Source organism: Cyclopterus lumpus, chromosome 9, assembly GCF_009769545.1.
Source record: "Cyclopterus lumpus isolate fCycLum1 chromosome 9, fCycLum1.pri, whole genome shotgun sequence".
NCBI classification, from domain to species: Eukaryota; Metazoa; Chordata; class Actinopteri; order Perciformes; family Cyclopteridae; genus Cyclopterus; species Cyclopterus lumpus.
Genome location: NC_046974.1, coordinates 19,794,644 through 19,822,143, shown reverse-complemented (window position 1 = coordinate 19,822,143; position 27,500 = coordinate 19,794,644). Strand labels below are relative to the sequence as shown.

The 27,500-nt window shown below is 40.8% G+C and overlaps 2 protein-coding genes across 2 annotated transcripts in view; one reads left to right on the top strand and one right to left on the bottom strand.

The window, feature by feature from the left end:
* Positions 1 to 43: 43 nt before the first annotated feature.
* hsd17b3 (hydroxysteroid (17-beta) dehydrogenase 3) lies at positions 44 to 5,668 on the bottom strand. Its single transcript, XM_034540882.1, has 11 exons — positions 5,509 to 5,668; positions 2,301 to 2,347; positions 2,028 to 2,103; positions 1,796 to 1,900; positions 1,625 to 1,692; positions 1,228 to 1,272; positions 872 to 906; positions 679 to 760; positions 537 to 602; positions 286 to 435; positions 44 to 160 (listed from the first exon to the last, which is right to left on the bottom strand). The coding sequence occupies exons 1-11, from the start codon at positions 5,657 to 5,659 to the stop codon at positions 44 to 46; spliced, it is 942 nt and encodes a 313-aa protein (XP_034396773.1). The 5' UTR covers positions 5,660 to 5,668.
* Positions 5,669 to 6,926: 1,258 nt separating this feature from the next.
* The window catches only part of ipo11 (importin 11), a 100,017-nt gene continuing 79,443 nt past the window's right edge, over positions 6,927 to 27,500 (top strand). The window contains exons 1-10 of the mRNA XM_034541826.1: positions 6,927 to 7,044; positions 9,858 to 10,007; positions 11,593 to 11,693; positions 13,524 to 13,596; positions 15,324 to 15,527; positions 20,422 to 20,554; positions 20,825 to 20,883; positions 24,962 to 25,010; positions 26,032 to 26,102; positions 26,559 to 26,751. Of these exons, the coding sequence (XP_034397717.1) occupies positions 9,870 to 10,007; positions 11,593 to 11,693; positions 13,524 to 13,596; positions 15,324 to 15,527; positions 20,422 to 20,554; positions 20,825 to 20,883; positions 24,962 to 25,010; positions 26,032 to 26,102; positions 26,559 to 26,751 (1,021 nt within the window). The 5' untranslated portion in view covers positions 6,927 to 7,044; positions 9,858 to 9,869. The remainder of the gene's footprint in view (positions 7,045 to 9,857; positions 10,008 to 11,592; positions 11,694 to 13,523; positions 13,597 to 15,323; positions 15,528 to 20,421; positions 20,555 to 20,824; positions 20,884 to 24,961; positions 25,011 to 26,031; positions 26,103 to 26,558; positions 26,752 to 27,500) is intronic.

The following is a 27,500-nucleotide window of genomic DNA, read 5'->3' as shown; positions in this document are numbered from 1 at the left end:
AGTGTGACACATGTGGTTCCCGGTTATCTATTTCAACCATTTTCTAAAGTTGCACTCGATGCACAGGCGCAGGCCTTCTCTTCTTGACATAGTCTTGCAGGCCGAGTAGCATCGACTCGGCATAGAGAATCTTGAAAGGAATAGACTGCAGCAACCAGCCCTGTACACACACACACACACACACACACACACACACACACACACACACACAGGTATTATGACAGGGACAGATCAGTCTCTTTCCACATTACTTGCCGTTTCTTTGGCACTATCAGATGGTCTCACCAGAACTATGTGACAGACACTGCCGTATGTTTTGTCTCCAGCTCTGATGTACTGCAGGGAGCTTTTTACAAAGTCCTCCGGTGACAGAGTCACTATGTTGGTTTTTTGGTAATCTGCCATACGAGTGGAGACCCCAAATGGAGCCACTGCCTGAGACCATGGAGAGAATAAGGAGAAGGTTGTGACAAAAATGTACTTCTTTGATTTACAGTGAAGCCCTTGAGGTGGAGTCTCAAACCGGATCAACGTACCTGTATGATAATCCCTTTATCTTTATATTCAGCATGGAGACCTTGAGAAAATCTTTCCACAAACACCTGAAGGATAGGGGCATGAGTGACCCTCCAGTGTGATTCAGGAAAAGTAGAGGTGTACTGGCGATGCTGAACTTACCTTCGATGCAGCATACAGGGTATACAGGGGGAATGGAATAGAGGCCACTCCTGACGAAATGTTCACGATCACCCCTTTCCCCCTGTAGGCAGACACACACGGTCTTACATTTGTGGCCAGAAAGTCAATGTTAATCAGCATGTTAGAATTTGATCTTATTACACATTACATCTAATGAAGAAAACATGGAAACCTGTTCTCCATGCCTGGAAGGATTATTCGGCACATCTGGAGAGAAAGAAAGAGAATATAACATCAGATTTGAGACAAGGGTTGACAGAGTTCATTTGTGTGGGAAGGAAACAAAGAACCCCACTCACCGTCCATCACTTTATTTCTCAGAGGCAACGTTCATACAGACAAAGACGAGGCAAACTATTGTCTATTTGATGTTGTTGGCTTGATAAAAGGTCTGAGGACCGATATGTTGGGAATGAAGTGGTTCTAATTCTTCCACCTCGTCACTAAGACGATAACGGTGTGCAATAACTGTTTTGAAATTGTGACATGGAGTTCACTTGTTACAAAAACAAAGTAACACACTCTTACCTTGGCCATAGTTTTCACATTGCAGTTTATCACTTTTGTTATTGTCTGAAAGCATAAAAAAACATGGGAAAGATGTCAGTATTTATAGTTAAGGGGAAGTAAATGTTAAGGGATGGATATATAGTTAAGATTGAACGAAATGTGTCTCCTTGACTTTCTAAAAAGTTTGGGGGAAAGTTTGTAAAGGTTATTTGTCAGTAATACAAAAGGAAGCAGGTCCTATGGAAAGTACTTTGTCTTTTCTGATGGTGTATGAGGAAGGAGATGCACTCAACCCATTTGTTGCACATGGATACACACAATGCATGCTGGTGAGTAACACTCAATGTGAGTATAACATTTGTTGTTTTACAAGAAAGCTCCACAGGGCCCCTAAGACTACTGACACACCGCTGACCTGGTCCAGCTCTGCACACTCCAGGAATTTGCAGGGGTTGAAGCTGGGCAGCATTCCTACATTGTTGACTGGGGTGAGGGGGGAAAAGAAGATTGGGGTTTCAGGGAAAGAAGAAGAGGCAATATGTGTTTCAATAATTAGATGGGATTATAAAAAATAAAAAAGTCCAACCTAAAACCCCAATGTCAAGGCCCCGAAGCTGATCCTCAATGTCACTGAAGACGTCCTTCATTAGGTCTGTTACTATCACTTTCACCCTCCGCCCTGTGGTAGCACCTATACGAATGAAAATGTGAGATCGGCAATATATTATTTATTTTATGATAGATGACCAACAGCATATTTGTGGCTGTAATTCAAGTTTTAAAAGCAGACACAATAAAAGAAATAAGCAAGTTTTCACCTATTTCCTTGGCCACCTGGTCCAGCGTTACTTTGGTTCTGCTCAAGATGACCACGTTCATGCCTTGCTCGGCCAGCTGAGGGAAGCAGTAGTGCAGTGGTACACATTTCCATAAAGAATAAGCAGATGTGCATGAAATACAAATATCTATTTTAACCTGCACGATGAGCTGGGAAGGAAATACATCTTCTAATCTATTAAATTGTATTCACGTTTGGTGTCCTCAAGTGCAGAAATGTAAACACAAGCAGTGCTATGAAAACAATATCTTACCGCGAACGCATATGCTCTTCCTATTCCCTCTGAAGCGCCAGTCACCACTGAAACAGGGATGCAGGGATTATTGTTAAAAACGAATTCCAGTGGTTGTCAGATTCTCCTGCAGTTTCCCTTCTGAACACCGTAGGCGCTGTGAATCCGAGCTGCACTCCACCAACTCTCTCCCTCTGCTGTCAGACAAATCCCAGGATGTGTGTTTGTGTTTGTATTTGTTTACACCAAGAGTGTAAAAGTCTCTCTTTTAACAGACTGTGCTAATACAGCATGTTCCACAGTTCTGATAAAGAACAAACTGGACCTGCGTGTTTCTGAGTGTCCGCTCCGCTCCCCTTTCCTTCTGACCTGGTTACAGATAACAGGCTCTCATTTTCAGACATTAGGTAATGGGCATTCAAACAAAGCCTTTTGAGGCCTGGAATTCTTTATGCCAAGACGACTTTGGATGGGATGGGATCCGTTGTTTAGTGCTGTTGTCGTCAAGTGAAATGAGTGATTTGTGACTGTCTAGTAAACACTAATGAAAGCAGCAAATGTATCCTCTATTCATTGACATTTTTTGGAGTTGGAATAATAAACTGAATGCACCTTACAAATGTGTGCAGAGTCCTTTCTTACACATTTAGAACATAGTCAGATGGCAACGCTCTGTTGTTATTATTATTATTATTATTATTATTATTGATCTCCTCCAGGCAGATCATGCAATCGGTCCAGTGCATGCATCCGTGAGTGAGTAAATGTGCACCTTGTGTCTGTCCCTGGCTAATGTCGCGTTCTGCTGCAGCAACTACTTACGTTTTGGGAGCCCAGTTTAAACTGCTTGCTCAAGGACCTCTCGTGGTTGCTGTGACTCCTCAAAACTCATTTAATTGCCTTTTTATACTGCCATTGACTGCCTCCTCCGTCCTTACTATGCTTAACCACCACCTTCGTTTTGGTTTTGTCAAGAACGTGTGTCCCGCACGACATCGCATACATCGCCGCATGTTTTTACGACACCTTACAGGCCATTGGTGCCTAGACTGGGGCTATTTTCAGCCAATCACACAATACAGCAGTGGTCGTTGCAGACACACCTGGTGGGGACCTGCACGTTACTGAGTGCACCTTTCTGGGGCACTTTGCTGTGTCTTTTTGTCATTTAGTAATTTCATTACATGCTATTATTATGCTAGACATTACTAGGTAAGAAAACATTAATTATCAATCAACTGCTCCTGACACAGAAATAGGTTCATAGGAAGTATTAAATTGCAAGAAAAAACATTTTCAAATAGACGTATACAATTGAGTTATGTAATATTGGGATGTGATTAAAGAGATGTCGATCTGGGTGAATTGAATAAACAAGTACACAGCAATAATCTGCAATCAGACATCTGCCTGGCATTTTACTTTATGCAAATTAGTCCCATTAACTGCAATGGCCCGTGGAGGCATTTCTTCAAAGAGTAAGGGACACAGATACAACCTAATCAAATAGCTAATCAATAGGACAATGTTAGGTATCCCAAAGTATTTAATACAACATTGTCTTATCTCATATAAAATACACATACTGTCATTCTATTTTAATAAATCTATTTTGTTTATGTCACAGAATTAGTTCATAGTTTGGCACTAATTTGAGAAGTTTTCTTCTCAACACACTTTTCTGTCCTTTTTGTTTCACCATAGTCACCATTAAATCATGAGAGGGCTTGGATTCTACTCGGAGGGCAGCAAAGGGATCAGTGGCGGCGGGATGAGGCAGGGGGTCACTGTTGAAAACAGTTTCTCACTGTCATCCTTGTCCGAACGCTCTGAATCCACATTGTGGAGGAACACTGATAATGTCAATCAAGCAGCAACTGTGTCTCCAGGAGATACAAAATGGCACTTCAAGTTAAACCCTCAAGCTCAATTCATTAACCTTCACAAGACAAGAGCAAAGATACATAAATCAAGATGTCCAGCCTTTCTCTATAGTAAAAGTACAAGTATAAATTGACTGTTTTCACAACAGAGTGTAAAACAACATGGAAAACATTAATGTCATGTATATGTCGTCTTCAGTTGACCCAAAACATCTTCGGCCACTTGGAATTGAAAAGACTCAAATGTAGTTTCATATTGTGTGGGCAGAAATGAATGCAGAGGGACAGGGTTAATAAAGCCTGGGACATACTGTTCTCATGGCTGTTTGCTCTGTGCTAGAAAGGAATGAAAGTGGGCTTTTGAAAGAAAGGAAAGATCAGTCAGTGTTCTGCATTTGTATTTATTTGTATTTTATTAGGTTTCTTTTTACGCACTGTGGGAGCCTGAAGAACCACTTCAGGGGATGCCAAAGGAAATATTGTAATTCGATGAGACTGCTCTGGGAGAGGAATCTGTCGGTGTAATTAAAATGCACTGACACTGCCCTCAAGTTAATAGGATGTTTACAAGGTTGATTCCCTGCACCAGCTGGAGAAAATAGCAGCGCTTTCCTTATCATCCTTAATCCCCTCTGTCAACAAATGAAAAATAATGATCTAGGAAGGCAGGGCAGTTTATACTGCCGTTAGTATTGTGCACTGTGATTGTTTTCTCTCTTCTAGACACCAGTGACACAAGTTTGCCTCCCTTGTCATACAATTACTATTCAACTATAAACACATTGGCAGTGTGCATTTAAATGCAGATAAACTCAAAATATACACCCTTTTATTGAAGAAAATAAGTCATTTGAGCAGTAATATGTTTTGGAGATGAATAACGTTGGCGAGATCTTTTTTTTGCAAACAGCTGTATGAAGCTGTTCTACAGGTATGAGCACATGGTTTCCAAGGGATAGTTAGAACTTGCCACTTTCAGTTCAAATGTTATTTAAGTGTGGATCTTGTCTGATAGTGAACGGTCTGAACAAGTCTAGAACTATTTCTTATTTCGCAGCCACATTTCTTTTTGCATGCACAGGCACATTCTCATAATGAACTTTCCTGTATAGTAACACACTTATTCCAGCATGATTGCACCATATACACAGATGTAATGCCTTATCACGAAACGTAGTATGGCTGTTATGACTTATAACTAGGTTATGACTGTGACTGACTAGAATCTAGAATCCCAATACTATTGGTCTGACATTACATAATACATTACAGTACTTGCACACGCACACACACACACACACACACACACACACACACACACACACACACACACACACACTGCTCACCTGCCCACTCTCCCATAGAGGTGAAAAAAGACTTTGACAGTGGAAACCACATTTTTGGAAAAAGCATCCTAGTGAAAAGCAGCAGTCTCACTCCATAGCAAACAATGACTGCGGTACCAAGAGCGATGAGAAACAATTCCAATAAATCCATGCTTGTCTGGCAAACTAACAACAAACGGCTTTAAGCACCTCTGTGTTTTTGTCTGCTCTGTTAGAGCGTTTTTGGTTCAGTGATTCAAAATAAAGCAGGACAGAAAGAGAAGAGAGAATAACTCTGCTACAGGACACTCCCATTTCTAACCAGAGTCTTACTCTACCTCTACAGGCTAAAACACATATAAATAGTATATGTACCTTCTCCTCAAAACGGTTGGGAAATGATGTATTGAGAGTTGTGATACAACTGATACTTTCTTTGAAGCCTTTTAAATCAAAGGTCTTATTTTGTGCTATTTGACTATTTTCATCAGAAGCACCTAACACGTGTTATGTATCAGTGTCAGTGGTGAGATTAATGTGTAACAAGGCGTTTGCATGAAGAGTATGTGTGGTAAACTGGAGAGAGAGAGCCAAAGTAAATGTGCGGTCGGTGAAGAAAACAGCGCTTCTAGCTCTTCCTTCCAGAGTTAGTCAAGTTATACAAGATGAGCTACCTTGCAGAACCGGTCTAGCTCCAGTAACAAGAGATGTTTGACTGTTGATGTTGCTGTGCATCTCCTGGACGGATACTTCTTGCGTTTACTTGTTAGGTATTTCATTTGCAGAATAAACCAAAAACATTCCAGTTTGGTAATTTTGAGCGATCTTTATAATGATATCCTCGAATAGGATTACATGCTATCATTATATATGTCTAACAAAAAGGCAAACACCCATTGGTTCTGAGAATCTTCTACTTTTCTGTATTTGATATCATTGTCAGCTGAACATCTTTGGGTTTTGGGCTGTCTTCAAATTGCACATAAAGCAGCAGAGGAGTACAGTATTATAATAAACCAATAGGTGTCACGTTTTTCCACAATAACTTTAATTATACCGGCTTTGTTGTCCTTATTCCCAGCTGGTCTATTTCTGTGAAAGCAATGCGAATCCGTTAAATCAGTTGCTGCAGGTTGAATAAGTATGCACATGTATGAATACAACATGTGTGAGTAAGAGTAGGCAAGGGGAAGGCTAAAAGTACAAGCCACTTATATTTGATGTATAGTATAGTGCATAATGAAGGCTACGTTTTAATTAATTGTAGGCTTTAAATATAGGTACCGTCCAAAAAAACCCAAAAAAACAATGATGATGATGAGAAGGAGTAATGCTGACACATTGCATTATTTTTCCTTGCAGCACATGACAGGTAGTCTCAGTTCATTCATGACCAAGGACTCGTGCTGAACCTCAACACGTCATCAGCGCGCGCCTGCTGTGTTGCTCGCGCCTTTCCTACAAGCGTGTGTTTCCATTTCCCGTTACATTGCCATTGGCAGCGCTTTTAGCCCCAACTCTACAGCACACACTCTGTTTTCTACCGTCGTTCTTTCGGTGAGTCCGTTTGTTCATGTTCACATTGTGATACATTTGCTTGAGGAAATACGTCATTTAACAGCACGGACGCGGTCGGCCATTGGGGTTCGCATTAAATAAGTTCAGCTCGCTAGCTTGCCCAAAGTTAGCTTTGGTGTTTTGGGGGGCATGCACCGTTTGGAAACTGTCAGTGTCGACCCCTTTTTTTTTATTGCCGAATGGAAAACGGTTGTTTTGTTTCCTTTTACCTGTATGACACGCGGAGAGGGCAACTCAAGCAACCGCGGGCTGTACTGTGCGAATGTGTGAGAGATAACGAAGTCAGTCATGAATCCAAATGATTTAAATGTGACGTTGATGGGACAGTTGAGTTAACTACACTTGCTCCTCTCTCCTGCCCTACTGACGTGCTGGGCGTGTTTAGGTTCCTCTTCGCTTTTGAGAACGACTAAACGCTAAGCCACTTCACACTACTGACTGGGTCATGGTGATGTTGACATCTATCATAAAGTGTCTATGCGTTAGCTGTAGCTAGCTTACTTGTCCACTCAGCAAACACGTAGCGTTAGTGTTATGTTAGCTAACGACGCGTATGCAAAACACCAGCAGTTTAGTGCTGCCTCGAGAGGTTCGTTCACACACCGAAGTGCCACTTCGTATTATGGCATGCTAATTTACCAGTTTTATTATGCAAATGTACAGCATATTCGTGAGTGTGCATGGATTTCTCAGGTGTCATAGTTAGTAAGGAGACGTCAACATAGTGCATTGTATTCATGGTATTAGTAACACCTGTGCTTGTCCTACCATGACAAGCCAACACATCAGCAGTGAAAGAGCTCTATGATGGTACCGATCTAGTGCAAGAGAAGCTGCACCATGAACAACTGGCCACATTGCTGCTGTAACTGGATGTTGTCCAAAGTATTTGTATTCTCCTTCGCTGTTAAATATAGGATGACACAGTTGTAAAACTGACAGTCCCATGATGCATGCATACTGGTCAGGCTGTTGCAGTTGACTCGAGACACAGATTGACTCCTTACACCGATTGCCTGTCCTTTTCGATGGTGTCTCCTACTGTGAGTAAAGTACCTAAATTGGAAACCTAAATAATCATCTTGAGTCTTGCAGTGACAGCTTCATGAGAAAGTCTTTAAATAAGACCAGTTCCTGTGTTCAAACGTATATTAATGTGTAACATAGACCTCATTGACTTGAAGTATAACGACTCCACCTGAAGTTTGTTGATCTTGACAGTGTATTAAAATACCAGACAGCTCCCAGATGTGAATAGTTTTCTAAACACCGACAGATAACTCCTTAATCACAGTAACATGGCCAAAATCCCTTGTTTCTGTTCACTGCTGAAACCTGGGAGCATTTGTGCATGAAAAAGCACTGAGAATGGGGTTACCTGCAGAAGTTGTTCTCCACTGGTCTGGGGCAGTGTTCTCCACTACTGGGGCAGTGTTCTCCACTACTGGGGCAGTGTTCTCAACTGTTTTGGGGCAGTGGTTCTCAACTGGTTTGGGGCAGTGGCTCTCCACTGGTTTGGGGCAGTGTTCTCCACTGGTCTGGGGCAGTGTTCTCCACTACTGGGGCAGTGTTCTCCACTGGTCTGGGGCAGTGGTTCTCCATGCGCGAATGAAGCGAATTATCACAAATAGTCCGGCGAGTAAAGCAACGCGAGAGTGCTCTTCTCTTTTGGTGTGAACGCAGCATGAAGGAAAGTGAACAGACAGCACTTTGCCGCAGAAAGAATTACCTTCAAAATAAAAGCACATGATTTTTTTTCTTACATTCTTTTAAGAAAAGGTGATCATATTTCTTTCAACCTGTCGCGGGCCACATAAAATGACGTGGCGGGCAGGATTCGGCCCGCGGGCCTTGTGTTTGACACCTGTGCCCTAACCTATCAAAATACTAGTGCGCATGCATATTAAATGTAATTATTGTTGTTTGATGGATTTGTTATCTCTGATGTTTCATGTGGAAAAAGTATCCCTGTGTTGTGTGATGGCTACCAGAGACATACATGCTGGTACTAGTCTTGCTACGTTTGCCTTAAAACAGGGTCTTCCAATAGATCTGTTACTCAATTAATTAATGTTACTCAATTTATTAATACAATATGACTGTGTAAACAGGTTTGGCCCAAGCACTGCTTCAGCGCTTGTGAGCCCTAATGTACACGCAATTAAAGAAACATGCAGTGAATCATGGCACTGGATAATTGTTTCTGGGCTGCAGATGGCAGCCTTGTTCAATGTTTTCCCCTCTCTAAATTGAACCTTACTAATGTAGGCAGACTTTGACCACTCTACCTCCACTGGTCTCACAGCTGACAGTTCCTCCACACAGTCAGTTAGAATTAAGTGCTTACTGAGATAAGAAGTATATTTTTAACATAGCTTGTATCTGGAATACCAGATACACATTTTGATTGCCCCTGATTGCAATTTCATGACATGTTTTTAATGTTTATAAATAATGTATTTATTATTGTGTGTGTGTGTATAAAATAGAAGTGGGCCATGTTTAGTAGTAAAGTAAAGCACGGTGTAATGTTACTCAAACAATAAACCATTATTGACAAACTCCTCTGGGGATGTTGAGATATGGGATCAACAAAGAAGGATTCCCAAAGTAGGTTACGGTGTATCGTTCTCTGAGAATCCTGTTTTTGAGGCACATTTGATTCCTGATCGACGGTGAAACTATTTAAAATATTTTTTCTTCTAAACTCAGCCAGAACTGTTCACAGAGCAATAACATTATTCTTTTTTCTATATTGTCTCCGGCCCCTGTCGTCTATAATTCCCCTGCAGGTATATCCAGCTATGGATATGGATGGTGCCAGTTCAGTGGTGCTGCAGGCCTTAACCCAAGCTACCAGTCAGGACACCGCTGTGCTGAAGCCTGCGGAGGAGCAGCTCCGACAGTGGGAGACTCAGCCAGGCTTCTACTCTGTCCTTCTGGTGAGGGATGCTATCAACTAATAGAAATACATCTGCTGAAGTGAAAACTATTAATACTTTAATGAATGGAGATGTTAACGAATGTGCTGTATCTTACAGAAAAGCAGGAGGATGTTGGCTTTGTGCTCATTTCCGATGCATTTTAGTTTTAATCGTCATTTAATTCAAACAGTCATAGAAGAGGGTTTCTTTGTAGTTTAGTTATTAATAGGAGAGGAAGATCGAGCAGTCTGCATAACTATAGTAGATTCAGACGCTATATATTCTGTTATTGTGCAATTTCACACAATAACTAATCACAGCATCAAATCACAAGACTTAATTAGAGAAACGAGGAGGAAACAGGCAGCTGGAAATTGATTTGTGTTAAAGAAATACCAAACTTCCATTGAATAGTTTTATTGAAATTTATAAGCTCAAGTATCGTCTAAAAGTCAGGGAAGTGGGACAATAGAATAATTTAACAGAGCTTACTGTGTGTTCATCCTCTTGGCACTGACCAGCACCTACATGTTAGTGTACATTGATCGCAAAGCCTATGTTAAGCCCTATAGTAATACTCGAGTAATAGTTTGTTTACTTGTTTACTGTCTTACCCTGGTGTGATGGATATCAGTCTCATCTGTTCATTCAGTAGAGAAATTGGCCCAGGATGTGTTGTGCTTAGATTTTTTTTTTTTTCTGAATACAGTGTGGAGATAATAGTCAAAGTGTGTCTTAAGAGAGACATTCTTATGCACCCAATCCACAAATATGAGATACCAACAACTAATGTGACATGTGTAGCTTTAAATTTGTCTGGCTAATCAGCGTGTCACAGTAAACAATATCTGCAATTTAAATATACGTGATAAGGGCTTGTGTTTCTGTGTCTGCCCTCGCATGATCTAAGACCGGGTTTTAGAAGCCTAACTCCTAGGTCTGTGTTATTAGATGTCCTCAACTTTATGCTTAATTTTGTGTGGCTGCCTGAGGTGCGCCATGTTCCCTGTCTCATTCAATTGAAGCTGTCTGTGCATTACTAAATACAACACCGCCCAGGCCAGCAAAAATTGCTTCGATGCACTTAATGTACAAGTTTAGTCGCAGCTGGCAGATTTCTATTTGCATATGCAAGTAGATGGTTACACTGTGCAGCCCTGCTAATGGCCTTCCATTCGCTTGATTGACTGCAGAAGGATGTTTATTTATATATATATATATATATATATATATATATATATATATATATATATATATATATACTTTTGGGGTTATTACTACATTTTACAGCTCAGAAGTTTTAGCATTTATAAGATAATAGGTGTGTACAACCCGGACAACTCTCGATTTCAATTTCAGTGTGTCCTGTGTTTTGATGGATAATTAATAAGGCATAGATAAGGCATAATTATTCTTCGGTGTGGTTAGAGTTGTTTTCTTTAGTAGTCTGAGCTGTCACACGTCAAACTGAGTCGCTCCTTAAATCGCCTTGTGTTACCCATTTGAGTGAAACACAACAATGTCTGCTAAGCTATATATAGATATAGCAATATACTGTATATGTGTATTTATGTGTGTATATACATTTTTTCCCCCTCCATAGAACATCTTAAATAACCACATGCTGGATGTGAACGTTAGGTGGCTCGCTGTGCTGTACTTCAAAAATGGCATTGACAGATACTGGAGGAGAGTAGCGCCTCAGTAAGTGCCTGCTTGTCTCCCATGTTCCCTATTCAGGCTCTCTCTCACTTTTCCATCTTAAGCTTTTTCTTCTCTCTTCTACAGCTTGTCATTATTTTGTCTATACTCTGTCTCTATTCGTCAGTATTAATCTTTATGTCTGATTTTGATGCTGCCTCCCATCCTGATTATTCATATCATTGTGCTCTGGTTTTATACTCTGTTTATCCCTTTGTATCTCTTTTGTCTGGTGAAGGATCAGATTTGAGTATTCAATTCAGTATTAGATTTTAATTGAGCATTTGCTCTTAAATTCCCAAGACAGCAGTTGGCCGGAGGTAATCTGCCTCAGCACCCTGTGGCCACTCTTTGACCACTTCAAATCATTGATATGCTCTTCATTCTTTCTGAAGTTTTCGGCTCCTACCAAAGTTTGTTTCACTCTATTCAGTAATCTAAATTCCATTATTTGTGCAGTGCAAGGTCTTTTGGTCCTCGGGTTAGTTATTTGATTACCTTCGTTATTATGTTTTCAGTTTGTCTGTCCGCCCGTCACGTTTTCATGAATGCAATATCTCAGGAACGCCAGGAGGGAATTTCTTCAAATTTCCTCTTGGACTAAAGGATGAATTAATTTAAATGTTGTTGTTCAACAGTCAACGTCATTGTGACCTCACAAAACACGGCTTTAGCCATAACTCATTGCTCAATAATTTATGTACTAATTTTGACAATTTCGCACAAATGTCTAGTAGGATAAAAGGATGACGTGATGACAATTTGGACCGACGAGCAAACCCTTCACTTTTTGGTACCACATGTCATATAATATTGTAATAAAAGCAGAAACCAGTCAAAGATACTGGCCAAAAAGACAAACTTCATACCTGACCTGTTTTTTTTCCGGTCTCCCTGTCCATCTCTCTACATCCATTCATTATCCATATTATATCAGTAAAATCTGACTAATTTAAGATTCCCCTTGAGGCCCCTTCTGAATCACTGACTTTACACAGCCTTAATTTGGCAGAGCGATTTCCCAACATGTCGCCGTCAGCCCAACAACTTACAGCAATAAAATTGATTATAAGCTAGGATATACCTAACGCAGTAAAACGTAACTGCATCCTGTAAAGGTAATGTGCTTGATGAAATACATGATCAAATCAATTTACTTGAAATATACACTGTAAAGTTGGCACTACCTGCTGTGTGAATGGTTTCTATATTTTAAAATCTGCAAAAAACAACCCGAAGAAGTCAAGCAGAAGAAGTCAAGAGAAACTTGAATGAAACATTTTTATTGTATTGAGACCTTCAATTTTGCAACATACAGTAACGATCCAGTGGGTTTCACACCAAATCTGCTTTTGTCTGGTTATTTTTTAAAATCGTCAACTGAAAAATCTTTAGGCTCATGTTGCAGACCACACGATATGACACCAAGGAGAGTAGGACGTTTATCCAAGCTCACTGACTCTTAGGATTCGAGCGGCATTCAGCATGTGAAGTGGCGACTCAGTGGTTAGCACTTGTGTCTTGCAGTGAAAAGTTTCTGAACCCTGCATCCTTATGGAATAGCATCTTAAATCCATTTAAAAAAAGTTGCGCTACATGCTGCACAACTAAAGAAACAGACAATGTGTTAAGTGTGTTTTACTGGTGTTTCACTGGTAAGCAGGTGACCGTAGTTATTGAGAGATGTTTGTCTTGTTAACCTCAAACATTGATGTGTGTGTTTATTGTATTATTTTGTGTTGACTTATTTTCTTCGTTAAGTCCAGATATTGTGTTACTCTTGCTCTTCTCGCTTGCCTCTTCTGATCATCTTTCTGGTTGCTTTGTTCACAGTGCTTTATCAGAAGAGGAGAAGACCTCATTGCGTGCTGGTCTCATCACAAACTTCAATGAACCAGTCAATCAGGTAAACTGGTATATACTGGGATTTTGATTACGATGACTTAGTGTAAAACCATGTACAGTTTAAAGCAATTGAGTAAAAGCATCATCCAACAGTTTGCTTGTTAATAGTAATTTAGCTTTTAATTAACATTTATTCACTGTGTTGTACTGTAATAATTTAGATTATGTTCTGGACATATACTAAGTGTTAAATTAGCATGAAATGGATTATCCATCATAATGAACACTAGATCTGCAATCTTTGCCATAAAGGAAAGGAAAGGAGATTTTCCACGAGGAAAGTATTAAAGGCTTTGTTCTCCACACTGGTATTGAGAAGGCTGCTGTGTTATATCGCATTTAGTTCCAACCTTTAAAATCGATGGCGATCAAAACAACTTATATGCCTTGAATTACACGAGTAAAGCACCCCCATCATCTTACAGAGACAGCTTTCATTTTGACATCTACTGTAAGTGTACTATTTTAACCACATTTGCTATGGACAGACCTGTTAAATGTGATGCTAAAAATGCTCTAAATAGGCGTATGCAATGCAAATAATCAAATGTAATGCAATGAAAATGATATAAAAGTAGACAGGCTGGTAAAAGATACTAATTGTGCTAGTGGGGACTTAATTTGAGGGTCAACAAGTTTCTTGATAAGCCATTATGTTTTTACAGTTCTCAGTGGAACGGCACGACAAACAAATAATTCAGACTCAAGCGGCGTGTAATATATCGGGGATATGGAAGGTGGCCCTCCATCCTGGTTTCTACAGCTTGTTCATCCCTGAGGGACAGCCCTCCGACATCAGGACTGATAGGGTCCATATGGCAAGTAATGAATGCCATTTAAACACCATATGTCTCACCAGTCACAGCCTGTCCTTGTCGAATCAATCAGGGTTTTGAGTGTGTGTCCTGTGTTGTGACAGGTTGCATTTTTTAGTTCTATAATCCAAGCAAATTATGTGACCACACCTGGCTTTAACAAAAAAAAGCTTAGTGGCCTACTGGTACTTGAAAATTAAATATACATGCACACTGATTATTTATTACTTTGTTAAATTGGATTAACGCCATAAACTTGTTTTTACGGAAACATGCACTCTAATAACAATGCAATGCATTCGCAAAATATAAGAAGGCTTCTCAGTATATCACCTAACATTTTCATCCTCATACATCCTGCAGGGCTGTTGTGTTAGATTGTGTCCCTGTTGTTCTCACCCAGTGCCACCTCTATGATGGGGATCCAAATAAGCTACGCCTGCTCATTTAACTTGATGTTTATGCTTCTACTAGATTCGTGACAGAACTGTAGACTGTTAAGTATTATGCAAGGATGTGTGAACCACAGCTGTCAAATCAAAGGCAGCATATGCTTATGTAGTGTAAAGTCTGCTATCAAAGCTGGTGTTCAGTAGTAACAGTCCTGGATCTACAGACGACAAAGATGTAACACTCCTGTACGATCACTTTCTTGAATACAAAACAAAAGAAGCCTAATCTGTGCGTCAGATTCCATCTTCAACAGGAGATGGATATAGAATATGTGCACACTATGCTGTATGTATTATGATTGTCCAAACTACTCATTTAAAATAATGCCTTGCTATATATATTAAGTGATCTTGAATGTCCGAGATGACAATGTTTAAGTAAAAGTAAATGTCCATCTTCTGCTGTGTTTATGCTTTGCCTCTGGTCATCTTTCTGTCCCTCTGTGTGTTTTGCCCAACAGATAGCCACCCAGATTGCAGTTCTGATAGCCAAGGTGGCCCGTCTGGACTGCCCCAGGCAATGGCCAGAGCTCATCCCCATTCTGCTTGAGTCTGTGAAGGGTCAGGACGGCCTGCGGCAGCACAGGGCGCTGCTAACCTTCCATCATGTCACCAAAACCCTAGCGTCCAAACGTCTGGCGCAGGACAGGCGGCTCTTTCAGGATGTAAGTCCTCTTTTTTCTTTTTTCTTTTTGCTATTTGTCTGTTCGTCACCACTCAGCTTGACGTCATTGCAACTTTTAATGTATCTCGTTGCTTATCATTCTTAGTTATTCACTTTGCCTCTCTGGCTTTCTTTTCTCTCCACTTGATACAGTAACTGTGCAGATCTGAAATACAAGGTGACTTTAGGTCAATAAGTAAAGAAAAATCAAACTTCAACTCTGTCTGCTAAACTTTGCTGCTTTTGACCTTGTCTTTCTCTTGTGTTCTGGCCTCTGACTGTCATGTTTCTTCTTTTTTTTTTATTTTTTACTCCCTTTCTTTCCCACAAAACCTTTTTTCATGTGAATAGATGAATAGCAATATTGTCCTGAGTTGCAGGTGTTTCAGTCTTTGCCTGTAGGAGATGCTGTTTAACCGCTATATGAATCAAATCTGAGATTTATGGCAGCCAGAGTCTCTCTCTCTCTCTCTCTCTCTCTCTCTCTGTGTGTGCGTGTGTTCACAGGAGGGTTGTCTGTGTGAGTCAATGTGTCTTTCAAAGAGGGAGTGAATTAGAGCAAATGCAAATTTATTGCCATCCGTGGTTTTAAAGAACTCAAGAAAAAGTCATGAAGAGAGTGGGTTTAGGGGAACAAGATATCAAACAGAACAGCAGAGAGAAGACTGAGAACAACTGGGGTAGAATAAGAGTGACAGAGACAGACCAGTGGACATCAGAGACGGTGGCTGAGGCCAAATAGTTGGATGTCATGCAGAGATGTGTGCCTTTAGGCAATACGAGGAACAAAGGCGTTCGGAGCCCCATAAAACAGTGCAGCTTTTAAATGAGGCCCTGAACACTTTGACTCTAAATAGCCCATGGACTGTCCCCTCTTGGTGCGACAACTGACTTGGTGGGGTGACAAAGGACAATACAACACTGTTCAGAGGGTGAAATGTAGTCTTTTAATGCAAAGTCAGATTTGAACCTCCAAATGACCTCAGATTCTGGAGCTATATATACATTTTCACGTTGGTTATTGTCAATACAACTGCTATACCTGTCACGGTCGTCTCTGGCTCTGTAAACACCCTCATTACCACTTTGTGGACAGCTTTATGCACCCAAGACACGTTGAGGACGGATCGAGATCCGATGGCTCACCATTTTAAGTTTGGTCTTAATATGGTCACATTCTTTATGCAGTGTGTACGGGAATGTGTCCTGGGACCCATTGAAGGTCTGCCTACTCAACTGGCGACCTCTGTAAGCGGGAGAAGAGACCTATGCCAATGGCGTCATAATAAAGCCTACAACACACCACGGAATAAACCCTCTATATTGTGTTGACTTATTCTAATTTTAATTTGTAGTAGACAAGACAGGAAAGTGCATTGCTGTGTCCCATTGGTTAAAAACAACACATTTGGACGTCGCAAACAAATGCCATATGTGTTTATTTGCATATAGAGCGAGGAGGTCTCAAGTGAGTGGTCACTTGAAGACACATTCTGATGCCAGGTGTGAAATGACAGAGCTGATCAGAACACTCACGACGTATGTTAGTGCCTAAAGCGAACAGGGCTTCTGTCTAGCATCGAGGCTCCGAGCCGTCATTTTACAGTGGGTTGCACTTATTTGCGTTTTTGAAAGAACAAAGTGTTTAGTCATCGGCGTCCTGAACGTTACCTTTGCAGAAATGAATCTGCATTGAGCAGCAAGTATCTCTTCATTTATAAGCCCACTCTCCTCCCCTCTATGTTTAAACTGTTTTCGTGGCACCCTATTTAGCCCCGACTTAATGTGTACATAAGTGCTGTGACGCGTGTGTGGGTGTTTGAGTATGTCTTCTCATACTCGATGAGTGTGCGCTCTTCTCTCTAGCCCCAACCTAAAACTGTTGGGAGACCATGTTGACTACTTCACGGGAGATGATGCACTGACGGGGCGGCCCTTCTACCAGCTCGTTGTTTTTCCTGGCCCACTTGCTCATGCTTAGGCTTCAAACACGACTCATTCGCCAGACACAGAGCTCAGCAGATAGTGGGAGAAAAAGGGAAAGAGGAGGTGATGAAGAAGGATGGTGTGGGCATGGAGGAGGAGAAGTGATTGAAGTAACCAAGGGCTGCTGGTGACAGGAGGAGGGATCACATAAGAAGTTATAGAGTAATGAAGCAAATGGTGTCAAGATAAAGTTGAGGCGGTATTCATGGAGAAAGATAGCATTGTGGCACTTTTAGAAGTGGTTTCTGCCTACTGCCATCTTGGAAAAAAAGGGGAGAAAGTGAGGAGGGAACTGGATGAAGGAGAAAATGCTCAGTGCCTGCTGCCTTTATCTGTAAAACATAAAATACTGGATTGAAAAATTAAGTTCCTCTCTTAATATACTTAAGACATGAAGAGTAAGCAAGAGGAAAACCATAATAGATACATTTATCTGGAAAATGTATCCATGAACAGGCACTACAAATAGCCTCAACGCAAGTGTTGCATAATGCAGTTGTAAAAATATATTGAAAAATAGACTCATAAATGATTTAGCAGTCTAAATCTAACATGGGGCATGCACATCGAAGTGAATAACGTTTTGTTTTTCTGTAAGCACAAAAAAAAGTTTGTGCCTATTGGACAATAGTACTCCAAACACAGCAATTGTATTCCTGTTTTTCAGGTATTCTCTTTGCTCTCGTATATAATACAAGGCTTACATGAGACTACATTCTTGGAACAAAGATAGTTGTTCTGGTGACACGTTGCAGACATTTTTCGCTCAAAGTGATACTTAATTTAATGCACATAGAATTTTTCTATAGAAATAAAAGTGGGCATGATAACCCCTTCTTAAGAACGGCCTACCTTTTACAAGACCATTTCAGCTTAGCCATAAAAACATTGCATTGTTATAAAGACACAGCATCAACATTGTGTTTAGCTCTATTGCTTTTTGGGACTCTCAAACATGCAGTAAGTTAAGAGCGGAACAGGAAGGTGATAACCAGCATCTGGCTTTGTGCTTTTGAGTAGCAGTAGAGGCAATTTCCCACTGGATGGGTATTCACAAACGGATGAAATGAGCTGCACTTTTCTTGGATGGCTTTGGGTTTTTTCTTCCTCCTGGAATAGGGAATTGGATTGCAGATGGAGGAAATTGTTTGCTTTTATTGAAATGTGCCTCTTTGTTGTCTCTTTCTGCAGTTGTGAAGAGGAGCATACACACAGATACACATTCGTTTTGCAATGTATAGCGTTTTCACACACACACACACACGCACGCACGCACGCATGCACGCACGCACGCACGCACGCACGCACGCACGCACGCACGCACACACACACACACACACGGGCACCACATGGGTGGGAAAAATAATTGATTCTTCGATGCATCGGAATTCTCTGTTGAATAATGCAGCAACAATTAAAAAAAATAATTCATTGGAATTCAGATGATTCCCCAATCACCAGTAATCAGCCTAATATTAGCAGATTCTCTCCGTGTGGCACACTTATTAAAAAATATAACGTTGTAGCCTCGATGAACAGTATCTTTGTTTATCAGGAAAGTGGATTCAAGCTGTCAATCCACCTTCTGTAGTTGCATGGGATGGAGATGGAATCTGCTATCAGGGGACTTTAGTAGTAACCGACTCGGATAGCTGGACCGGGTGTGACAATATTCAATTTAATTCTTGTTTAAGTTTAACCAAGTTGTTGCTGCACTAAAAAGGTTTACCTTTACACATAAATTGTAATTCCTGTTCTTTGAATCTGTTCAATTGGCTGTGAAAAAAATGTTTATAATGGAAGGGAAAACACAGATTGCACCCACAAACTCCATTTACTTATCTATTTTTATTATCAAACTCTGTAATCTCTGTCCGTGTTTCCTGGAGCCCACGGTTTTGGCCCTAAAGAATACAGTTTAAATGACCTTCCATCCCATTTAAAAACCGCACACCAAGAATTTGAGATGTTTCCCAAACTTGATTCATCACATGCGTTGGATTAGTCTGGTATCCGAGGCATGGAAAGTGCCAAGCTTGGAGAGAAATCTCTCCAAAGAAGAAAATGGCTAGCTTTGCAGTTTTCTGTAAAGAATGTATGTAAGCCTATGCTGCGCTGTCTAAGTAGGGATTTCTTTTTCAGTAGGCACACACCACCAACCAACCACTGCTTCTCAGATCTTTCCCACTTGACACTCACGTGTCACACATAGTTTTATTGCCCCCGAGTTCAGTTCATTTCTTTGATACGTCATCTGCAAACTAATTGTCAGTGTGTTTGCCTTAATCAAGTAGCAGAAATGACTAACTATCACATTTAACACATTTCAAAAACCTGATGGTGTGGTTTACTTTAAACTGGGACACACGGAACTGCTTGAATATTGAGGCACTGGGGTTGGATAGTCACTGACATGTTTACCTCTTTTCAGTTGTTTATTTTTTTTATGTAAATACGACCTGCATAATCCAAAACCCATTGTTGTGCCGTGGCAGATTATATTGTCTGCACTACTGGGCCAGACTACACGCTGCACAGTTGATGGGACGGAGAGTACTTTTGTCTCCTTTTTTTGTTTATCTTTACAGGAGAATGCATTCATGGAAAAAAAGTGTAATTGGTTTGGGCTCAATGTTATGGCAGAAGTTAATTTAGAGCTAAATTAGACCCTGAGACTCCTTCTTGTTTGTTCTGTGAGACCGTTTTATGTGGAAGTGTTCTTGTTTTTGCATCGGCATCAGCGTGTAACAGAGTCTCTGGCGTTTCTAGGGGATATAGGCAGATACGATTGTGATTCATTTCACGTGTGCCCACCAGAATTACCTCAAAAGCCTGTCTTCGAATGTGACCACTGATCCACTCATTTTGATGCGTGTGATCGACTGTACTGTTTGTGTGTACGTTGGCAGCTGGCGTCGGGCATCTACAGCTTTGCGTGCTCCCTCTGGAGCCATCACACCGACTGCTTCCTCCAGCAGATCTATGCCAGAGAAGAGGCCGCAGCGCTCGGCTCACTGGAGAGGACGCTGCTCTCTCTTAAAGGTAGCAACATGTTGCACTCGTGCCCATGAGACTGCGGTGATCTATAACTACAAAATGCTCAAATTGAACAACGACCTTAAATCGCTCACTCCATGTCATAATGCATGTATTTCATGGTTCCACCCACAAAAACGTAATTAAGAGGGCAACTTGTTTTGTTTTAAATATTCATATGCGCCGCTACTTTGTGAAACATCAGTTGAGTGGGTATGAATGTGCAATTAGTGTCAATCCTGCATACTAACCGTTCATTCTCTATCTGCCCCTCAGTGCTTCGCAAGTTGACGGTCTTCGGATTTCAAGAGCCACAGCAGAATATGGAAGTAATGGTGAGTCTTGAGTTATTTCAGCTGTTAAGAAGCCCTCATATTTTTGCTGTTGGTGGTTTGAGTTGAAAATGACTCCGATCACACCGTGAAATGTGTGGATGGCCGTGAAGATCGAAAGTGCCTTAAGCCTTGTTTTGGTTCAAAGAGTCGAGAGTCTCTTCACCCACTCTGTGTGAAGAAAGTCCATCCCCCGATGTTCATTTAATTTAGTTTAAATCTCTCTGGTTTTAAAAAAATATCCGAAGCATGTGCCCGGATGGGGTTTTGGTTGCCCCATGGCTTAGAGTTAATAGAATCGTTTGAACAAACTCTCCCAGCTGCAGATTCTCACTACTTCCTGTTTTTGCCAATCAAGGTTTGGTGAAAGAATATCAATACATTATTTTGGAGAATAATGGCAAAAGGTAAAGAAGGGATATTTTTAAAGTGAGATTTAATTTTTAAGATTAGTCTTTATTTTAAGGAAACATACCCTTGGATTGAGCTTGACGTTTTAGACATAGAAATCTCCAGTGGGGGGCTGGGTACTGAAAATAGGTAGCCCTTATACACCTGAGCCCATACAACCTCCACCCACAACAGTGTTTATTTGCTGCGCAGTCATGGAAGATTTTCTTTTTTTTTGTAAGGTTTTTTTTATCATTATGAATTGTACCATTTTTAATCAAGTGGTTGAACAAACTCTAAAATGTTATACCATTTTTTCAGAATTGATTGGTATACTTATATCATTATGGACTGAATTCATCATAACAATAAGTGATAATGAAAAGAAGTGTTGGTTGCTCAAAAGAAATCCCAAGTGTTGTTTGACATGGAAGTTCAGTGAGTTGCTACTCTTTGTCATTCTGTCTATGTCTCTCTTATTATTCCTTTTATTGGTCTATTTGTTTAGTTTTTCTCTCTTGTCAGACCGAAGTTGGAAGGGACATTCTCTGATGGAAGTAATTGTGTTTACTGTGCTCTATTATTCCACTAATGAGACAACTTTTAGCTTGCAGGCTGAAGGTTGTATAATGGTTGAAGCAGTCCCATTAAAAAGTAATTTGCCTTGAGCTGGCCCTGGTTATCAGTGAGCAGAAAATGATTTGGAGTTAATATTTCATGGTCACATGTTTTATGCTGATAGTATCTCTTCCTACTTAAACTTGTCGATACCACATTTAAATTATGTTATTGATCTGAGGTGTGTTGACCATGGAAGGTTGTTTTAATATCCATCTGCTGAAGTTATCATAGTCTCATAAGTTATAACTTGCTTCAGTTGTTTCTTTCATTTTCCTCCTCATTGTAGCTCCTTTCGTGGAGTCCTATAGCCTCATGGTACATGTTTTTTAATGTTGTTTTTTTGTGTTTGTTGGCAATGCCTATAGTGAATCCATTAATTTCTTTCCATTGACTAAACACACATTTGTGTGTAATCACCAGTGTTCACATCTCAACCTGGATGTATCTGGCATCAGCTTCTACAATCTGGAACAAATTGAAATGAAAGAAAGTTAATTGTTGGTAATGGGAACAGGTGAGCCGAATCAGACGGGGGATAATATCATTTAAATACATCGGATGCAATTACAGGCGCCTCTTTCTACACTGTCACAAGTTAATCTTTTTCAATCTGGTAATGGGAATCCTCATCCAGATCATTTTGACAGTTCTCAACAAATTTCTTTTTAGTTTAACATGGTTCTTAACGGAGGATATCATGCAACCATTTTTTTAATATTCATGTTTATAGAGGTGTCCTGCTCTTTCTCATTGTCTCTGATTTTGCTCTTACTTTGGGGTTTGTGTGTTGCTGGGAATTTAGAAATCTGTTTCAAGCTTGTTTTTCTTTGGAAAAGTGGGCCTGCAGGTTGCTGCCGAAGAAGTAATTGAGCAACCTGCAGCGAACCGCATAAACTCCCCCCATCTAAGGGGGAGACACTATTTAACAAAGTCATGATGTGTAGCTCAGTTGCCTGCAGCACAGCAGTGAATCTCGATAATAAGCCGGTCCCATATCTGTTAATTACGCATAATGTACAATAACAATCTTGCTGTTTATAGGCTGTGGCTTACCCACCTAATTTGTTGTTTTTGTCTACTTTCAAGTTGCTAACAAGTACACAATTTTCAGAAGCAGTCAAACATCTCGAGTCTCAAACTCCTCTAACAACAGACATTAAGTGTCTATATATATATATATATAAAAAGGAAATTACATAATAAAACAACAAAATGAGAATCTAGGAATTTTACTTATTTCAAATGAATAAGCAGAATCTAAACCGCAATGTAGTAAATGCATAATGAGGAGAGTAAATACACACATAGTTATGCCTCGCTTTTTCAGGAGGATTACAAAGAAGGGAAGTCTTCACAGCAACATTTTAAGTAAACTAAAGATAACACTAAGGGTGTTGTAAGTCCTAATTGAAGTCATACAGCACGGGCAGCTGCATTATGTATTAAAAGTAAAATGAAAAAGTATGCAATTTGGAACAGTGACGAGGACTGAGAAACGGATGCAGACACAATTGTTTGTGGCTGGGGTGTTTGGGAGTCTCTAATAGTCATGTTGGCTTTCTTCCGACACTGCTGGGTGTAGATGTCCTCCGTGAGTGGCAGCTCCCTCCTGGCAATATGCTGGGTAGTTTCCAACACCCTCTGTAGAGCCTTAAAGTCGAGGGCAGTGGAGCAGGTCAGGAGGTCAGGATACTCTCCTGACCTCCTTAGACGTTTCAGAGTATCCTGTAGTCCACGTTGAACCTCTTCAGCCTGCGGAGGAAGAAGAGCCGCTGTCTGTGTGTTGAGACCGAGTCAGGTCCTCTCTGATGTGAACTCAGAAGAACCTGAAGCAGCTGACTCTCCAGCATAGTCCCGTTGATGGAGATGGGGGCGTGTCTTTCTCCCTTTCTCTTCCCGTAGTCCACAATCCGCTCCTTTTTTTTTCGCTGAGGTGGAGATGGAGGTTGTTGTCCTGGCAGATGTCAGGATTTCTGACCTCTCTGTAGGCCGTCTCGTCGCTGATGGCGGTCGCATCCTCAGCAAACTGAACGGTGGTTTTGGAGCATGTTGGCAGCCACGCAGTCATCCGTGACCGGAGTACAAGAGAGTGCTTTCAAACGAGCACTGCAATGGGCAAAAATACACAAAATAATTTGAGATATGTTCTTCATTCCAAGTATGTCTGTTTGCAACGTCCAGCTGTTTACACACAGCTTTGCGTCATTCCCAGAGCATTTTATAGATCATAGATTTAATTTGAGACATGGTAATAAACAATCCACTACTAATTCTAAACCTAAAACCTTTAAGAGTGCTTTCATACTCTTAAAGACCGCACACGGTTGAATCTTAAGATTCTGTCTCGGATTTAACTCGGTTGTTCGGTTGACGCTCTCATCTACTTTTACAAACGACTTCTCGCATTAGTGCTGACGTGCTCATTTAATGTCCACTCTGTCTCAAATGTCCATCCTTTTCGTACCACCTCAATCCATTTAGCTGACATCCATTAACTTTTCTCTTCATCCTGGTGTATAGTTCCCCTGCAAGGAACTATATAGCGTATTTTTCTCATTTAATTTCACCCACCTTGCCTCCCCTTCTTTTTCTAAATCCAACCATTAGCCTAACGAGTGCCTGCCGTGTATGTTGTTCTTCGTCGTCTCCCGCCCTCTCTTCCGTGCTCCTCTTGTGACCCCCACTTTCTTCACTAGACTCTGTCGGAGCTTTACGTACAGGCTGGGCTGTGTGATTAATGGCGCTGCTGTTAACCTCATGGCTGAACATTAACGCAGACCTAAACCGATTGCATCTCCATCTATCATCTAATTTCCCATGCTAAGCCCGTCTACACCAGGCTCCAGAAAATTGATTCTCTTTCATACGGTGTAGCTGGCACTTTTATTTATAGTCCTGTGTACAGAACACACACACACACACACACACACACACACACACACACTCTAACATTATTCCTTTAATATACCTCCTTCTGAGCAATACTGATTAAGCAATCACAAGTGATTCAACTGCAGAAATGTCAAAGAGATTAAACTTGATCTCACTCTCTTCATCTCTTCCCTTTCAGGGTTTCCTGAATGCAGTGTTTGAGAGGCTAAAACAGTTCTTGGAATGCTGTGAGTACTTGTCTCTTTTTCTTTCCTGGATCTCTGATCTGAGGCTCTGCTGATGGCAATAGAGTCAGGGTCCTGTTGGTATTTGGGCACGGAAGATAGGGCAAACGGCAAGGCAAGCCGGGCTGGGGAGAAATATCAGCTCTGCACAGACTGATAAGGTCAGCTATATACACTGGTGTTTTTGGGGCAGTCTTTGTGGCCATTCAGATGTTTGTCCTCGAGCAGAGTCAGTCACTGTCAATCACCACGTCGTTGAAAACCTTTTTTCAAGGTTACATATCTGTCAGAAATAACAAATAGTTTAATTTCCTAGCTTTATTTTCTTCATCTGTCTCTGTCTATGTATTTCATCCACAGGTTTCTTTGGGTCAGATGTTCGTCCAGTGACATTGACTTCACACAACATCTGCTTACATTACAAACTGTTGCACACCTGCAAACACGGAAACATTGGCATGGACACAAAGTCAATACAATGCAATGGTGTTTTGAGCCACATGATGCTTTATGTTAAATAAGAAAGAAGAAAGGCAAAGTAATCTTTGAGCCAGTTAACCTTTTTAATCAATCGAGTGTCACTGTGAATTGATGGAAATGAACGTGTGCATAAAGGGGAGAGGACACTATGTCCTGGCTGGTCACACATGGTTGCAGGAATGCCAGAGACCGTTATGGTGTCCGCCGATTTCATCACTGAGGTTGATAAGGAAGTAAACTACATGGGACATCTTTATTGGGTCGAGCATCATGAGTGATTTAATGGAGCCAATGTTTACAGCAGGAGGTGTGGTGCTGAGTCACTCGTGGTCATTTTTGAGTTCTGCTTATCACTCTTTATTAAATACACTGGCGTAATGGACTGAGAAGCAGCATTTTCTAATTTTATATGAAGATTAAATCACTACCAGATTTAAATAACTAAGGGCCATCTCTATATTGCTATATTCTGATAATTGCCTGTGGATGCTGTACGTTGAGAATACTGCTGCTGTTAAGTAACACTACTGCTTTGTTGTTTCAGCTCGAATGGTTGGTCCAGACAGCACATGCAGAGAAAAGCTGGAGAAGATGATCATATTGTACACCAAAGTTGTGAGTGGACTCGTATATCTAATTATATAGCAAGGAATCTCCATTTGTGTGTCTTTATAGTATTAGCCGTTGGCTTGGCCATCAATCCCGGCCGTCACTGACGTAATGCTCGGAATTCCTTTTATAGCTGGTTTAATAGTAAAACTATTAACCTTAAAAGTCCTTCATTCTAATTTATGTGAAGGTGGAAAAGAGGCATTATCAGCACTTACCTCATGTCCGTTCAAGTGGAGCTTTATATTCAATTAAATTAATAATACTTAATCCTATTGTTGTTATACATTTTAAATATCTAATAATAAATATAATTAATAAATGTTTCATCATCAAAGAATCGGTTGTATGTTTGTATCACTGACGTTACGGACCAATTGCAGTGTTTTAACAAACGTTCATCTTCCTCCTCTCTTTTCTATGTTTGTCCTTCTCTACTTTTCTCTCCTCCCCGCCATGTAGTTGTTAGATTTCCTGGAGTACCATCCGTGCGCATTCATACCGCTAATCCAGCGTTCCCTGGAGTTTGCCGTCAGCTACCTGTTCACACCAGCAGGGGAAGGAGTGACCTTCGAACGCTTTATTGTTCAGTGCATGAACCTGATCAAGATAATCGTAAAGAATGATGCCTACAAACCTTCCAAGAACATCGATGGTAGGTCATGAGAGCTATGGCGCGATAAACACACGCTCTTCAAGGCAGATCACTGACAGAGTTTTGAAAAGCAGTATGCTGTAATACCGTCGGCGTCCCCCTACCTCACCAAGGCTCATGTTTATTTCACGCTGATATTATTTCACGCCTCCAGTGTCTCATTAGCCATGGAGCACAGCACTCTGTCTTTGTTCTGCAAGCTTGTACGGTCTTTGGTGTGCCTGTATTGAAGCCCTTTCTCCTAAGCAATCGTTAGTTGACAGAGCAGAGCCACGTTTCTTTTATTTTTTATATGGTTCTCGTGCTAATGCTTTGGTTTCATTCGAATGCTTGAGTGTGCCGTGGTGGCGGAGTTACATTTGACTTCAGGTTAGCGTTCCATTTTCAACGGGAAAACAGTATCTTTGAGTAGCAGTGGTAGATAACGAAAGGGCAAGTTGAGCCTTCACTGACTGGGCTCCGAGCAGCCATGTTATTCATTAGGCTCGTGCTGTCAGTCAGTCAGACTGACAGGAGGACCCGTGTGTGTCTGAGAGTATTCAAACAGGACGCTCAATACTGTGTGGGCAGTAGTGACATGGAGGTCAGGGGCTGCAGGTAAAGTCAAGATGACCTTCAGATGTGAGAATTACTCACAAAGTATAATACAATGTTGTATAATTTTAAAGTTGGCATGTAGATTCCAGAAGATTACTTCACTGCTTGTTATACTATTTTAATCCCCCATTTCTGACAGTCTTTTGCCTGAA